The sequence below is a fragment of the Maylandia zebra genome, linkage group LG12 (genome assembly GCF_041146795.1).
Source record: "Maylandia zebra isolate NMK-2024a linkage group LG12, Mzebra_GT3a, whole genome shotgun sequence".
Lineage (NCBI taxonomy): Eukaryota > Metazoa > Chordata > Actinopteri > Cichliformes > Cichlidae > Maylandia > Maylandia zebra.
In genome coordinates, this window is record NC_135178.1 from 28,216,154 (window position 1) to 28,232,217 (window position 16,064).

General features: G+C 39.2%; 2 protein-coding genes across 2 annotated transcripts; one reads left to right on the forward strand and one right to left on the reverse strand.

Moving 5' to 3' along the window:
- The first annotated feature begins 191 nt into the window (after positions 1-191).
- On the forward strand, positions 192-3,582 carry sprn2 (shadow of prion protein 2). Its single transcript, XM_024804574.2, has 2 exons — positions 192-334; positions 2,607-3,582. Exon 2 carries the CDS (start codon positions 2,608-2,610, stop codon positions 3,124-3,126), a length of 519 nt encoding a protein of 172 aa, XP_024660342.1. The 5' UTR covers positions 192-334; position 2,607; the 3' UTR covers positions 3,127-3,582.
- A 1,140-nt stretch (positions 3,583-4,722) lies between these two features.
- LOC112429767 (uncharacterized) lies at positions 4,723-15,742 on the reverse strand. The gene is made up of 4 exons (XM_024804495.2): positions 15,422-15,742; positions 13,337-14,739; positions 10,766-10,907; positions 4,723-6,155 (listed from the first exon to the last, which is right to left on the reverse strand). The coding sequence occupies exons 2-4, from the start codon at positions 14,727-14,729 to the stop codon at positions 5,078-5,080; spliced, it is 2,613 nt and encodes an 870-aa protein (XP_024660263.2). The 5' UTR covers positions 14,730-14,739; positions 15,422-15,742; the 3' UTR covers positions 4,723-5,077.
- Between the last annotated feature and the right edge of the window lie 322 nt (positions 15,743-16,064).

Sequence of the window (16,064 nt, forward strand, 5' to 3'; positions counted from 1 at the left end):
AATTCGTTTGCAGTGGCAGAAGCTTCGGGAGAGCTCGCTGAATGTTCTGGTTTGTTTACTCGGAGAGTTAAATAATTCAGATAAAATTAGAAACGCAAATGTTAAGCCCGCGCTCTCAGGTATTTATGCGTGATGTCGGCAGCACCAGCAGCTTACTGCACAGTCAGCCAATGAGGTGATTGAGATTGTCTGACGGATAACAGGCTGGCCCTGAAACATACTTTCCCACAGACAAGAAAAGGAGTCTGAGCTGCGAACATCACTTTTGGCTTCAGCTTCCCAAAGAGGAATACCATCCAAATCTCCGCCACACAAAAAAATATTAATTTCGCAGGTAAGACTTTTTTTATTTCTATTTTTTTCTCTTTTTTCTTCATGTTACTAATTTATATTAAAATGTGGGATGTTTATTGTATGAGGCTCAGTGAGTTACAGCCTTTTGTTCTTATTTCTGGGATATTTAAAAAAAATATTTGCACAGATCAGAGCTTATATCTAGAAAGTGTAGCTGTAATCTGAGAGTCACTGGATTATTCTCAAACTAACTGACCCAGTGTAATTATAGCTCGAGTTACCTTGTAAGAGGACACAGATTAGACAGTGTACACAGTCTGTTGACAGAGCCAATGATGTCATGGTCATATAATCAGTGGTGGGACATGTATTTCATTTCTTTGTAAAAGAATTAGTAGTACTATACAAAGTAATGTAATATAAAAGTTGCATACAGCGTACAAAGACTGTGGTATTTGTCAAATCCTAATTCTCAAGCAACACATGGTAGTACTAATTACAATTAATATGAATGCATCTCAAGGTACAAACAAGGATTATAATAAATAAAAAGTCAACTCTAAGTTCTCTTTTAATCATGGATACTTAATAATAATATATAAAACCAACCTGGATTTATAGACTGAATGGTTGATAAAAGAGAATTTAAGTGGAGCGGATTAAACTTTGCTTTAAATTGGATTTAAAGTTTGAAAAACAGACGTAGTTATGATTCAGTGATAGCGATCCTTATTAGTGGATTGGTGTTATCGATGCTCTAATATGTGAGCTATCCTTCAGTGACGCAGTTGGTCAAGGTGAAACTGCTGTAGGCGTTTTAAATACTGGAGAGTATTTCTTAAAACTCTATAACATACTTATTAAAATTATCTATTTAAATCCTCATCCAGAGAAGACTTAATTAAAATAAAGCTGGTGAATAAAAGTAAAAAGTGCAATATTTCTTTTTAAAATGTGTCAGAGTGCATGTGCAAAGTAGCATTAAAAAACCCACTCAATGTAGTCATGCATACATCAAAAGTGTACAGATTTGAGTAAATGTTTTGATGCAAGCGTATTTCTGCCACAGAAAAACAGAAATTGCCACCCAATTTTATCTCAATATTTCAACATGATTCAATATTTCAAGTTGAGTTATTAAAATTTTGAGATACTTTTTAGTGGCACAAACAAGTCACTAACTCTAATGTTAGTCCTCATGCTCACCTCATTACTGAAATTATTACTAGATACAGGACCTGCTTAGACTTCACAGTACTTAAAAATACACTTGTCCTACCACACTGTATATAAAGTACAATCTTCACTAATATTTTGTTAGTACAGATTATAGCAGTGACATACTTAATGCAATATGTTTTTACTAGGTTTTTGTTTTTTTGGAGTTTACATAATTTAATGTTGGATATTTTATAATAATACATCAATAATATTGTATTTATGGTGCATAGCCTACACCTAAACCTCATATATAAATGTAGCCTGGATGTTTGTTAATACATTATTTTTATGGCCTGTGTCATCTTTCTCTAATTCTTTTTACATGGTTATCTTATGTCTTAGCCTGTCCATAATTTGGGATTAGGTCAAAAATAGTCAGATTTCAGAATTAAGAAAATATGAATTTCATCCCAACAAAAACGAGCTAATCCATAGATTTAGAAACAGACCCCATCTACAGGATCCTAACTGAGGTGCATTAGAAAATATGAGTCTGATCTGATCCCTTGTCTGCTTCAGCACTCATGCCACAGTGCTTGTGTAAGATTTGTTTCTCAAAGCTGGATTAAGAGCAGTGATCTGTGCTGTTCCTAATTCATCAGCAGTGTAATAATACCACACAGCAGGACTAAAGCTGCACTGAGAACATCTCATCAGTGTGTTTGTGTGAGTTCAAGAACCTTTCCATTTTATATAATGTATAAAGTATAGTTTAAAAAAAAATAAATTTAAGTACTCACCATTCAAGTAGTAATAATGCAAATAAATATTTTCTCTTTAAATGATTTAAACGAAATCCTTGGTTGGTACTTGTTGGGTAATTATTTTACTATGTATAGTCTAAAACAGCAACAGCAGAAACAAAAATTTGATTTTCCTGTTTATAATAGCAAAATGAATACATAATTTTTTAAATCCCAATGACAGAACAAAGCTGAGCAAAAAAATTAACAACACAACTGAAAGATGATGTAACATGTAATAGAAGTAAAAGCAAGTCTATAAAAATGTAAAAGTGATTACTAATGAAGTTCATTAACCTCATTAACCAATTCAGTCCTAATAAAGTTTCTATAATCTTATTTTGACAGGATGAAAATCACGTTGGAAATGCACAAACTTTCCACAGTGGCCCTCTGTGTGCTGCTCCTGGCCACACTGTTACCCGGCTCCAAGGCCCGCCGTGGACGTGGAGGTGGTGGGTTCAGCCGAGGAGGAGGAGGCTACAGCCGGGGGTGGGGAGGTCAGCCCTACAGACCACCGCCTGTCCAGAGCAGTGGCCCCAGTGCCGGGAAAGTAGCTGGGGCAGCTGCTGCAGGAGCAATAGGAGGATCCATGCTCGGCTCTGCCTTGAGCCGTCCTGGGTATGGGTATGGGTATGGCGGAGGATTCGGAGGATATGGTGGATATGGAGGGTATGGAGGAGGTTATGGATACCCACGATACGGAGGTGGTTACGGCTATGGCCCCCGCCCTGGCTATGAGCCAGAGGGCTCTGGTGATGTAGAGTACTACACCGGAGCATCCAGTGGCCCAATCTACAACAGCATCATTGTTGTCATTGGCTCCCTAATGTCCCTGCTCATGGGCCACTGGGTGGCATTCATGTAGCGCTGGAGACGAAGCTGAGATTTACAAACACACCAGAAAAAACCCTCCTTTCAAAAATAACCCATCCTACTGTAAAGGGGACATTTTTAAAGTCATAGTTCACCTGAAATTTGAGTTTTCAGAAATAAAAACCTGTTGCCAATTTGTTTTATGGACACTTCAGTGACCCTGTGTGAGGACAATAAGAGGAGTTTGACTTATCAATGTGACACCATTACGCTGAATATGAAAACACGCGGTCAAAAATCATTATTAAAGTCACGAAATGTAATCTGATTTGATGTGATGTTGCTATCCTGTATATGCTGTATATTGTGTATAGGTTATATTTTTTAGTATTGCTTTCGTTGACATATTTGCATAATTAAATGTTTTATGATCATTTGTAGATTTTTATTAAAGAATGTTCTTTAATATTTAAAACTGTTATGAATGTAAAATAAATGTGTGATATAGCTTCGTGTTGACATTCATTCTCCATGCTAACCACATCATTTTAGATTATTTTAGATTATTATTAAGCCTTAGGAACCTTTGTAATCCTTTTCAGACTGACGTCACTGACTTTGTTTCTCATTTGTTCTTGGGTTTCTTTAGATTGTGATATGAAGCATTGTGTTATGAGGGCAATAATCGGGGCTAAGTGTGGCTAGTGAAACTGAACTGAGCTTTCCAAAAAAAAAGTGGTTAATCAAAGTTAATTTATAATCTAACAAGGAGAGGCAATTACTTTTTCACACGGTTTCAGGTCGTTTGAACAGCTTTTTTCTTCCTAATAAAAGAAATCATCATTTACAAACTGCATTTTGCATTTACTCAGGTTTCTTTGTCTAATATAAAAATTGATTTGATTATCTGAAACATTTAAGTGTAAAAATCAAAATAGTGCACTTATTTAAGTTATGTCTGGTATTTTGTGTACCAACACACTGGACCTACAGTTATAAAATGAATAAAAGGTCAACGTGCAGACGGCCAGCTTTAATTTGAAATGCTTAACAAGAATATTGCATTAACCTTTATGGAGCCGCAGCCATTTTTATACACGATGCCCTATTTTCAGGGGTTCATATTTAATTTGAGCTGATAAGTGTTTGCTAGTTCTTAATTATTTCTATAATGAAGCAGGTTAAAGGTCTGACAAGAGAGTTAAATGTGGCATTTAAATCTGAGGTACAAGTAAAATAGACCATTCTTTACAAAGCAAGTCTATCAGAGAGACCGGGACCATTAGGGGGGGCCAAATCACACAGTTTGATACATTTGTTAGGGATCGTTGAATGTCTGGAAATCTACAGACTAATACGGAGCTGAATGATCACATGATCCTTTAAATGGGAAAGAGAACCCCATCACAACATCTAGCTTAGTGTAGCATATTCCCCAAGAGAAAATTATGTCATTACCCAACACAATAATGGTGTGGAGGAGGCCTGGACGGGCTCATGATCCCAGATTTGGAGGTGCTGGATGGATACAATAACATAAAAAATACATAATCCAATGCTGACTCTACCGTTTTCATAACACTAATGCTACGAGACATTGTCATTTGCCAGCTCCGAAGCAATGAAATATCCACAAGTACAAGTTAGTAAAGCTATTTCATTTATTTAACATGACGAGGAAAAAGTGCAAGCCTTTAGGATTAATGAAAACATTCACATTCTCCCATAAGAAACAACCCTTTAGCTCGTTTTGTTTTACAGTTACAGGAAAAGGCTTTGTAACTATTTATTTTAATTTCTCCTGTAATCACAAGTCAGCCATCTGTGCCGTCAATGTTTGCTTTATATGAAGCATAAAGTATAAAATAAAGTATAAAATCTCACAGCAGAAGTCAGCACAAAATAAAGAAAGGATTACAGGTTCCTTTCCACCAAGTTATTTTTCATCTTATCATCTTTCATCTTATTCATGAACACATTCTCTATAATGTCAAATGAACATCTCAGTGCAGCAGCACAGGTACATTGCTGTTAAGTAGCATCAGCATAGCACTTGTAACTACTGCTAAAAGTCTTTGAAAGCCCATCTCCAATCCTTCTACCCCTCCTGTACTCCCGTCTTTCGGCCCTTCCTGTCTCATGTACTTCATGGAGTAAGCCATGTACAACTCCAAGCATCTCCTGGTTTTCACCTGCTCGATCAGTGCCGGGTAGCCGATCTCCACAATGCTGACTGTGTCATCTTCTTCGGGCTGATTTGGAGGGCCTGGACTTGCAGGGGTGGGGGTCGAGGGGTTTTCTGTGGCAGTGTCGTTGCTCTGTGATGTCACGAGAGTAGACGTGTTGGTTTTGGTTGTAGCTGTGGCAGTTGTACCTGGTTTGATTTGGGGCTTTTGAGTTTTCACCGGCAAAATGTCAGACCTCTTCATACAGGCATCCATGTAGTCTTCATAACTCTGAACGGGTTGAGTAATTACGGCATCTCTTCCTTTGTCGCTGCTGTATTCAGTAGTATTGGTATTGGTATTAGTATTTTTGTTAGTATTTCTATTAGTGTGGATTTTAGACCCATGGTTCCTGTGCATGTAGTGTTTGTAATAATACTCCTCTTGAGGGCTGCGGACAGTAAAGTGAGGATTGTGGAACTGTCCTAACCCATAGCCCAGGGCCGTTCCTGCCACTGCACCTCCAGCTGCAGCTACTACTGCACTGCGAGCAAACCCTCTGGAATTCTCAGAAGGACGATTACCTCCATAACCTCCTCCATACCGTCCATAACCTCCTCCATACCCTCCATACGGAGAACTTTGTCCCGGATACTGGTTAGGGTTGCCTGCTGCACCTGGTTGTCTGGGATAATTGCCTTGCTGCCCGGGACTGCCCTGATTGTTTTGTTTTGGATGGCCACCCTGAGGGGTGGAGTCTTTTTTGGGTTTGTATCCTGTATTGGTGCCCGAAGAGACTTTTTTGCTGCCCGAACTTTTTCCTCTCCCTCCCTTTCCCCTGGTCAGCGAGAAAGGGGTATTAAGCAAGATAAGTGACAAACTAAGCATGGACAATGAATAGAGCTTCATCTTCACTCTGTGGAGACAAATATGAGATAATATTTAGAGCATATCACTTTTAATTTTGTACTTATGTAGTGTTAATGTCACTTTATTATTTTAGTTTTAGTGCTAGAGAGCTGTTAGCAGCAGAAACCTAAAATCATACATGTGTTCTTCTTTTGGCTGCTCTCTTTAGGGGAAGATCGTCTCCCTCTATCTTACCCTATCTCTAGCATCGTCCTGTGTCACACCACCCCCTGCATGTCTTCCTTCCCTAAATTCACCAAATTCAATCTTCTCTGTGGTCTTATTCTATTCCTCCTTTTTGAAATCTCCATATTCAGCACCTTTGCTCATGTGTACTATGCCTCCTCTGCACATGTGCAAACCATCTCAGCATTTTTTTTTTAAATTTGTAATTGTGTTGGAGGAAACTAGGAAGGCTAGAGCAGAGACGCTGACAGCTGCAATCAGTCATGTATGCACTGGATTTTGTTTTGCACGGTAGAAAATTCACTTTCTTAGGTGCATTTTTGTCTGATTGTTTCATCAATCTCTGTGTTTCCAGATTGTATTTTTGGTGCTTAATTGCCACTTTTGAGATATTCGATTTGCAAGAAGGCAAATGAGCAGTTTAGACATGTGGAAACACAACAGGGTTTCATTTTTTAGGCTTTCAGTAACAAAAGGAAAACTGGAAATTCTCCTGAGAGTCTGCCAATGTCAGTGCTGATAGCTTTATGATGCAGAACCTGAACCTTGGAGGCTGTAATTAGTGACATCTCCACAGTGCTGTGTAATGTCAGTGTTGAGTACTCCTCAAGCTCTTTATTGAGTTGCAAATCCCATCACAGAAATATGATACTAGAAGTGATGCTGAGGCAGTGTGATCATGTAACAATGCAGGGTGTAGTTCAAACTGTTGTTATTTTCTCATCTGTTTTGCTTGTTTTAATTGAAAGAACTGTAATGAAAGCTGGTTTTTAAAACAAGTTGATACGAGCACATATTTATCACCTTGATCTTCGAAATTAAATACAAGTATGAAAATGAGACAGGCAGGTGGATAATCAAACAGATATTATATTGGAGGGTAAGTAATGTTTATTAAAATGATGAGGAACTGTAGATGATGAAGGTAGTTTATATCCCTTATCTTAATTTTGTTTTCAACTATCAGAATTTTAAAATATCTTGCTTCCAGGACATAAATATGTACAATGCACTGAAAAAGTATTTACCCCCTCCTGGTTTTTAGGTTTTCACATATTTGTCACACGTACATGTTTCAAATCATCCAAAAAAGTTTGACATTGGACAAAAATAACCTAAGTAGTTATTAAGGGGGTAAAACATCTTTGGCTCACTGTCCTGCTGCATCACCCAAATGAACTTGAGCTTCAGGGCATGAACTGATGGGTGGACACTCTCCTTCAGGATTTTCTGGTAGAGAGCAGAATTCAAAGTTTCATCAACTACAGCAAGTCATCCAAGTCAAGACCATCACTACCACCACCATGCTAGACTGTTGGCACGATGGTCTTTTTGTGAAATGTTAGTTTATGCCTGCAGTTCTTTAGATGTGGTTATCCAGTCTTGTGAGCTCCTGGATGAGTCGTTGATGTGCTCTTGGAGTCATTTTGATACACTGGTTCATTGTAACCCTTTCCAGACTCATAGATGTCAATGACTTTGTTTCTCAGTCGCTTCTTTAGATCATGGTGTGTTGCTTTTTGAGATCTTTTAACCTGCTTCATTTTGTCAGATACCATCGATTTAAGTATCACATTAATTTTAAAATCTTATTGCTTACTTTTAAAATCATAAATAATATCGCGCCTAGTTATCTTATTGATCTTCTCAGCCTGTATATTCCTAGGAGAGCACTGAGATCATCAGGACAATTGCTCTTGGTGCAACCTAGGTCACTGCAAAGAGCAGAGGTGACCGTGCTTTCGCTCTGTTTGCACCTAACCTCTGGAACAATCTCCCACAAGCTATTCGTGCATCTGACTCGATCCAGAATCTCGATTGAAAACTTATCTATTTGGTTTAGCCTTCCTGGCTATCTAGAGTACGATTCTTGTAAGTACCATTTTCTTCTGTTTTGTTGAACAAGGTTTTGTATTGATTTTGCTTTTGAAGTTTTATTTCGATATCTGCTTATCTTGTATGCTTGGTTAATCAATGCTTTCCACCTGCTATTTGCATTTGTATTTTGCTACTGCTTTTAGTGGATTTTGTGAAGCACTTTGGTGTACCTCTGGTTTTAAATGTGCAATACAAATAAAGTCGTATTGTATTGTAAGTTATTTCTGGATTCAGCAGGTGGGCAGTAATCAGGCCTGGGTGTGGCTAATGAAATTGAACTCAGCTTCCAAAAAATTTGATTGACCAAAGTCGAATCATGATTAAACAAGGGGGTTTGATAAGCTTTTTAAATGAAATCATCATTTAAAAACAATACTTTATATTTACGCCGGTAATCTTTGTCTACTATAAAAATGTGTTTGTTAATCTGAAACATTAAAGTGTGACAAATATACAAACAAACAAGAAAATTAAGAAATAACTCTCATAGGAGTTATATACAATTATATATGAGCTAACGGGTTTATATTAGCATGTTCACATTTTAAATGACAATAAAATATATTACTACTAAAAATTATTTTAACTGTCTGTCCAGTTGTTTGTAATGTGTTACTACAAAATTGAATACTATTCAGTCTGTTGTCAGACATGACGTGGAAAAACCACAAATCCTTGTCTGAGAAGGTGTGGCTTTAGAAAATATATAAAGAAAAATAAAGAAAATTCCATTAGACAGGCGCCTTAGTGGCGCTCCAAAATGGATTTCCGCTGTGTATCAGCCTGGGACGCATGATGCTAATTGATCAGTATCTGAAATAATGGAATGAGCCATCGTTTTTGCAAAACCACACAGGGAAGGCAAAAAAAAAAAAAAAAAAAAAAAAAAAAATAGAAAGTAAGAAAGAAGAAGGAAAAAAAGGGCTGTGGACAAACTGGAGAAGGAGGGTTTATTTAACTATTTATCTGAGCATTTTTGGATACCGAAAATCTTCCCCGCCTCACACACAAATAGCTGCTTTTGTGTACTTTAAAAAAACCCAACAACTGTTGTTTAAATTATCTTGTCAGATCTTGTTATAGGTCGTGTTTAACAGTTCGGCTGCTGTGACACAGCAATTAAAATTAAGCCTGATTTAATTAACTTTTATTTATTCTGGTGTTGTGCCAAAAAGCGATTGTATTTAAATAGTTTTAAATGACTTGTTTGCCTTTAATCTGTGAAATGTACGTCAAGCATATCTGTCGTGAATGATCTCAAGCTATTTTATGCCATTTCTACCATGAGTTAAAAGATTAAATTGGTTTTTGGCAAAGCGACCTTTATATGTTCTTTATTTATGAATGTCAAACACTCACTGTTCTTCAAGAGGCCAGCTGGCTTTGTAACAAATATAACATAATAGCTATATAAAAATATTTTAAGTGGCTAAAAAGGAGTGGATTGATTATAAATTATATATTAAAGACTTGCAATAAAGGTATTTTCTTTATTTTACACAAAACCTCCTCGGTATGGTAAGCATTTTATTTGTCTCAGGCTAATACAGCGACTAGTGATAACTAATCGATGATTTTTGCTTTAAATACTTGTAAAAACTTTTTTAACTGTATGCGATGCCTTTCCCTGTAACTTGTTGTTAAAGAGCTGCCGCGATATGGGAGGCAATAACAAGTTGCCCGGTGGATGGTTTGTTCCTTGAAACAATTAAAACATATGTTACATGTTGTTAGAATTTATTTATAACTGCATATTAATGCAGGGAATTCATATTAAAAGGGGAAAACTTCACTGGAATACGCCCTGCAATAACCACTGCCTGATACTCGGTTAGATAAAGACTGTTTACTCCAGGTGACGTGAACTGCGCACAGATCACAGGTAGAAACATTAATTGCTCTACTTTACCTACAGCCTCACCTGTGTGGTGACCGTGAGTCAGATGAGTTCCTTCCTCCCTGTTTGTCTTCGATAATGTCCCCGCGGCGCTCGTACCTCTCCGGTTATGGTTTCAACTGTTTCATTTCTGTCTGACATATGGCCGCACGAGAGATGTGGGTCGCTTAGAAACAGATGATGGGGGCAGGGCTGGGGTGGAGTCGATTCTCGGCATCCACAGGGGAAAAGGAAATGGAAAAATAATCAAATAAGGGCCCACAGCCAATCAGCAGCGAGAGTTCAGTGCGTGTACTTACTAATGGTTCAACTTTTAAGTGTCTGCTTTACTGAACGTTTTACCATATATCGTACATTTGGCTCATACTGAAAGAATAAATGATTCCATTTTCAATTCAACTTTATTCATATAGCACCAAATCACAACAACAGTGACCTTAATACTGTATGGTAGAGGCCCTACAATAATACAGAGAAAATCCCAACAATCAGATGACCCAAGGGTAAGCACTTGGGACGGAAAAACTCCCTTCTGCTTGTCCAGTTTCCTATTTTTATTTTATGTGTTTTTTTTAAGAAAATTGAGTTGAAAGCCTGTTCGCTTATCGACAGACTGCAGAGGGATCAGTGGCTAGCCAGAGGAAACTGGGAGAAACCCATGGAGAGTACTCCTTTGGTAGCAGGAAGCCAGGTTGTAGTAACGGGTTTGAGTGGCGGTGCACTTGAACTCAGGAAAGTCTACAACAACGCAGGAATGGCAGTGCGGAAACGTCAGCCATCCTTTCACCAGAGCAGACACTGGAAACAGACAAGAGAGGAAACAGGGTTTAAACAGGCCACAAAGCATGAAGAACATTGTTCAGTTTCTTTTCTGTTTACTCTAATTAAAAAACTGTCTTTATGGGATTTATAAAAAAGTTCCACTTTCCAATTTCCACTTGACCTAAAGAAATGTTTGATATGTAAATTATTTTGTATATGAACAGTTATCTTTGCTTATCTCTGTCCTGACCATCTCTTGTGTTTATTTGTAATGTAGACTGTAAAAAGAGGCGTACTGATATGATGGAGTAAAGTGTTTGCTTTCACCACTCGCGGTTAAAAAGCTCTCAGCAGGTCACTGGAGGATGTTTGTGTGGCAAAAACAGGGAGTGTCTCCTTTAGGGGGGGGAGGTCTTGGTCTTTGTTTGAGTAATAGGCTGTAATTGGTGCCACGCCGCCCCTTCAGCTGTGCTTCAGGTTTCTGATAGTTAGAATGACTCAGGACTGTTGTTTTATTTAAGCTAACATTATCATCCTGCTGCAACCAGGTTTCTGTAAGGCAGACTAAATCGATCTGTTGATCAATTATTAAGTCATGTACTAACAGAGACTTGGAAGAAAGAGAAAGTTGTTGTTTTTTTGTCTGTTTGGGAGCTGACACAGTCAGGGGATGGGGTTTGGGTGGATAACAGGAGGAGAGAAGCTGCAGAGAGGCGTGTAAGACTGCAACTCTGCTTCCTGGTCACATTTTGTGGGGTTAATACGTTGGCCTGATTTCTAGAAATGAGAGCTGCTCCATTCAAAGTGGGATGGATGCCGTCTCTCCTAACAAGACCAGGTTTCCTCCAGAAAGTTTCACAATTATCTATGAAGCCCACGTCGTTTTTTGGACACCACTCAGACAGACAGCAATTTAAAGATATCATCTGGCTAAACTTGACACCCCTGGTCTGATTGGGCAGGGGAATTCAATATGGTTAGTGACCTCCGATTGACATAATCGGGTGTCATTATTGCCGGCATGAATTATAATTTTAATGAATTTACGTTTACCCTTAGCCAGCAGTTTTAAATTCCCCTCAATTCGCCAAATATCCCTTCATTACGAAAGCTGGCTTTTTTAAGAAGAAGGAACATTTGAGGTCAGACTAACATCTGTAGGAGCTGAAAGCATCTTCTGACGTTAAAAATCTCCTGGATTTACGAGCGGAGATGTTATCAAAACGAGTGCGTAATCTGCACTTTACGTGGATGACTCAAAGCTGATATCGCGGTGCTAAAACTTAGCACTGCAACACTGTTTTCATGAAACAGAGCAGAAATTAACTGAAATGAACTTCCTTTTCTCAGCAGTGCGTACACAGAGAGCAACTTCTCTCTGCTCAGTCTGTAAAAAAGAAAATCTTTAGTGTGTTAGATTAATCCCTCAATGTTGCAGTGTGCTATTCAAACTAAGAAGCGGTGCACTCTACATCCACATGACACAGTAACATGGTAACTGGAAAGCTGTTTTCAAAGAGAAGCACTTGTGGGAAACCTGAGCTCACATTGGATTTTTGAGCCATTATATCACATTTCTTTTACTGAAGTGTGTCTTTGTATAGAAATTACAGTGCATTTTTAGTAGCTCATTCTGCAATTGTGGATAATTTCCTTCAGTAAATCTGTCCTATAACGTGTCAGATAAAATACAAATTATTTTCTTATGTTTTGCTCTTGTGGTCCAGTGCAGCCTGTTTCCTCCTGTGTTGCATTTCTGTGACTGCAGTCAAAATTCTCTCCATCGATCACTTATCCCAGCTGACCTGAAGTAAAAATTCATGATAAAGGCTGTGGATTCATTTGAATCAAACAGAAGAGGAGAGGAAAAGGGTGCAACTTCAATCACACGAGGTTACTGTTTATTGCAGGGGTGTCAAACATAAGGCCAGAATTAGCCCAGTAAAGACTCCAATCTGGCCATTGCATGGCTTTGGAATTTTTTTACTTTAAACATATTTGACTCCATCATATATGTAATAGATCAGAATGGATCATCTTTAGGGCTGATACCAATCAGGTTTCTTCAGTAAATACAATGAGAGTCCATCTGCAGCTCACACTAGTGTTTTCAGATTCATCCTGCTTGCTTCATCATTCATGCTGACATGCTTACAAACTTTAACTTATTTACAATCTTAGTTAAAGCATACTCTACTCAGCTAGTTCAGCTCAGGCTGATGTCATTCATGCACAACGTATGACCCAAAATGAATCATAAGATGAAAACTTTTACATTTGTTTATTATAATTTACTCCAGACTCACTGAGATTTTTCTCAAAACCAAACATCTAGACTTTGATTACAATTCTTCTGGTGTCTGCAAATATCTACAAAAACCAGTGATTATAAAGGTCTGCTATGTTGCCCCCTGGTGGGCTGTGAAAGTGTTGCATATGGGTTGTGAGTGTTTCATCGCACACTCATTTGGTCAGATATAAAAACCAAATGAGCAACACATCACACAAGTTTCTCTGTGTTTGCAGTATCACTATAATGCTGGTGATGACAGAGAAAAGCCCTCGCAGGTCTGTCTGCAGTCTTTGCGCTCCACTGCTGCTTTCAAGTTTGGTCTTTTTCTTCAAGTTTCTTTCAGCATTGACGATGTAAAGTTCGATGCACCTCTTGAGCTTAACCTGTGTGATCAGTGCTGGGTAACCAATCTCCACAATGCTCACTGTGTCGTCATCATCAGTTTGGAGGAGCTGTGAAGCTGCAGGTGCAGGATTGTCTTCATACTTATTCGGAGGGTGAGGAGTTGAAGGGGAATCTGTTGAGGAGTTTTTCGTTGCGGTGCTGTTACTTGTGGCGCTGCTGGCAGTGCCAAGAGCAGCAGTAATTGATGCAATGGTGGAGTTCACAGTAGCAGCTGTGGGGGGTTTAGATGTAGTCACAGCTGGTTTGAGGTTTGGTTTTCGATTCTTTACAGGGACAAGATCTGCTCTATTCATGCAGGACTTTATGAAACTATCAAATGTTACGTCAACTTGTATGTATTCGTAATCTCTGCTGAAGTCATTTGTATCAGTAGATCTAATACCATACTTCCTGTACATGTAGTAGTTGTAGTAATACTCCTCCTGGGGGCTGTGGAAGTGAAAGTGAGGACGGGGGAACCTTCCTAACCCGTAGCCCAGGGCCATTCCTGTCAGAGCTCCTCCAGCTGCCGCCAATGCTGCTCTGCGACCAAAACCTTTGGATTTATCAGAGGGAACAAAGCCCTGTGCCTTTGCATAGTTTGAGAAGGGAGAGCCGCCACCAGCACCATAACCCCCATACCCAAAGCTGCTGGCATAGTGAGGACTCAGGATTTTGTTGTTTGGGTTGTGGTTTATGTATCCGCCTGGATAACCCCCGTAACTGCCATAACTGCCCCAGTATGGGTAGCCCGGTCCTGGGTAAGCACCAGCTTGATGTCCTGGGTACCCTGGGTAGAATCCTTGATTAGGATACCCACTTTGGTAAGGGTATCCTCCTGGTCTGCCTGGTTGTTGAGGGTAACCTCCTTGGTTGGGGTTACCTCCTTGGTAAGGGTAACCTCCTGGTCTGCCTGGTTGTTGGGGGTAGCCTCCTTGGTTGGGGTTACCTCCTTGGTAAGGGTAACCTCCTGGTCTGCCTGGTTGTTGGGGGTAGCCTCCTTGGTTGAACTGTGTGGACTGTTGGGTCTTAGACTTAGTGTCCTGATTAGGTTTTGTTTTTGAAGGCTTCTTAAAAGCATTCATTATCTGAGGAAACTTTCCTCTTTTGGAAGCCAGTGAAGGTTTAATGTGAATGACGAGAAGAGGTAGACACAAGATGGCTATAAGTGTTGGCTTCATCTTTGTACCACTGCAGAGAGAAGTCAGAGAAGAAAGCAAACAGGAAGACAATAGTAATATTATAATTTATCCTCTGTAGGCCACGAGGTTTCATTTTTCACACCTGGAGTCTTCCTCCTTTTCTTTGTGTGCAGTCTATTTTTGACTAAACCCCCCATAGAGTTGAGTGACATAATATTGTAAATCTATGTGCACAGCCCTGCCTTTAACAGCACTGATCCGTACTTGCGCAGTGCTGTCTTATGATTATTTAATATAAATGGAAAAACTCACTGAAACCTTAAAATGCATGACCCTAACTGTGAAGTTAGAAAAACCTCTGAATAATCTTTGAAATGCATGTAACTGTATCAGTGCATTGCATCAATTACAACCGTCATATGCGTTTGCACGACACATTCTTGCCCTACTGTTATCAACACGAAGCTGTAGGTCCGTTAAAGCTGGCGAGCTTAAAATAGAGCAGTCTTTCAGCAGCCAGCCATATTTATAGCTGTTTTTAAAACGCAAAACACTTGCTTGAATCGCTCCCCGCCACCAAAAGGAAAACAAAGAAGTGCACAAAACTTATCTATCACCTGATGTCCACGTAAAGTCTCTCACCAGGTCGAGCCTGTGATCACGAACACGTTGCCTCTGTTTGCTCTTAGGTTAAGACAAATTCACCACAAAGCACACAAACACATACTGACCTGTGCTTCCAGCGAGTCCACGGCAGCACTGCTTGTGTATGAGATAAACTTCAAATGTCAGCCCCTCCTGTCCCCATGGCGACAAAAAATTCAACCCCCTTCCCGTCACCATCTCCCAAAATACACCACAGACATTCACACACTCACTCTGTCATTCATTGTCAATCTCGACCCAGAGAAAACACATTCATTTAAACCTTCGACTCAAGCTCAAACTAGAGACAACAACTTTTCTGACTCTTTTAAAAATGTCTTTGATATCCTTCACAGCGCAGGTGAGCAGCTCACACTGGTGTCATCCATCCACAGATGTTGGCATTAGATGAAAGGTTTAAGATTTTTTTTAAAAATTATAATTTACTGAAAATCGGGATGTTTCTCAAAACCATAAATCTAGATTTCCTTTGACTACGAGATCTTCAAATTTCTAAACCAGGGGTTAGACGTGTGGGGTGCTGCCCCCTGGTGGGCCGTGAGGGTGTTGCGGGGGGAGAAGAGTAGTGTCTCTTGGCTTGTGACATTCTTAAGTTTGGGAATGAGTGATCTAAACTCATTTTCACAGAAGTCCATATAAAAAAAATCCAAAAACAGTTTCAGATGAAGGGCCAAATGACTGATACACCATGCTGCTGTTGCACTCTCT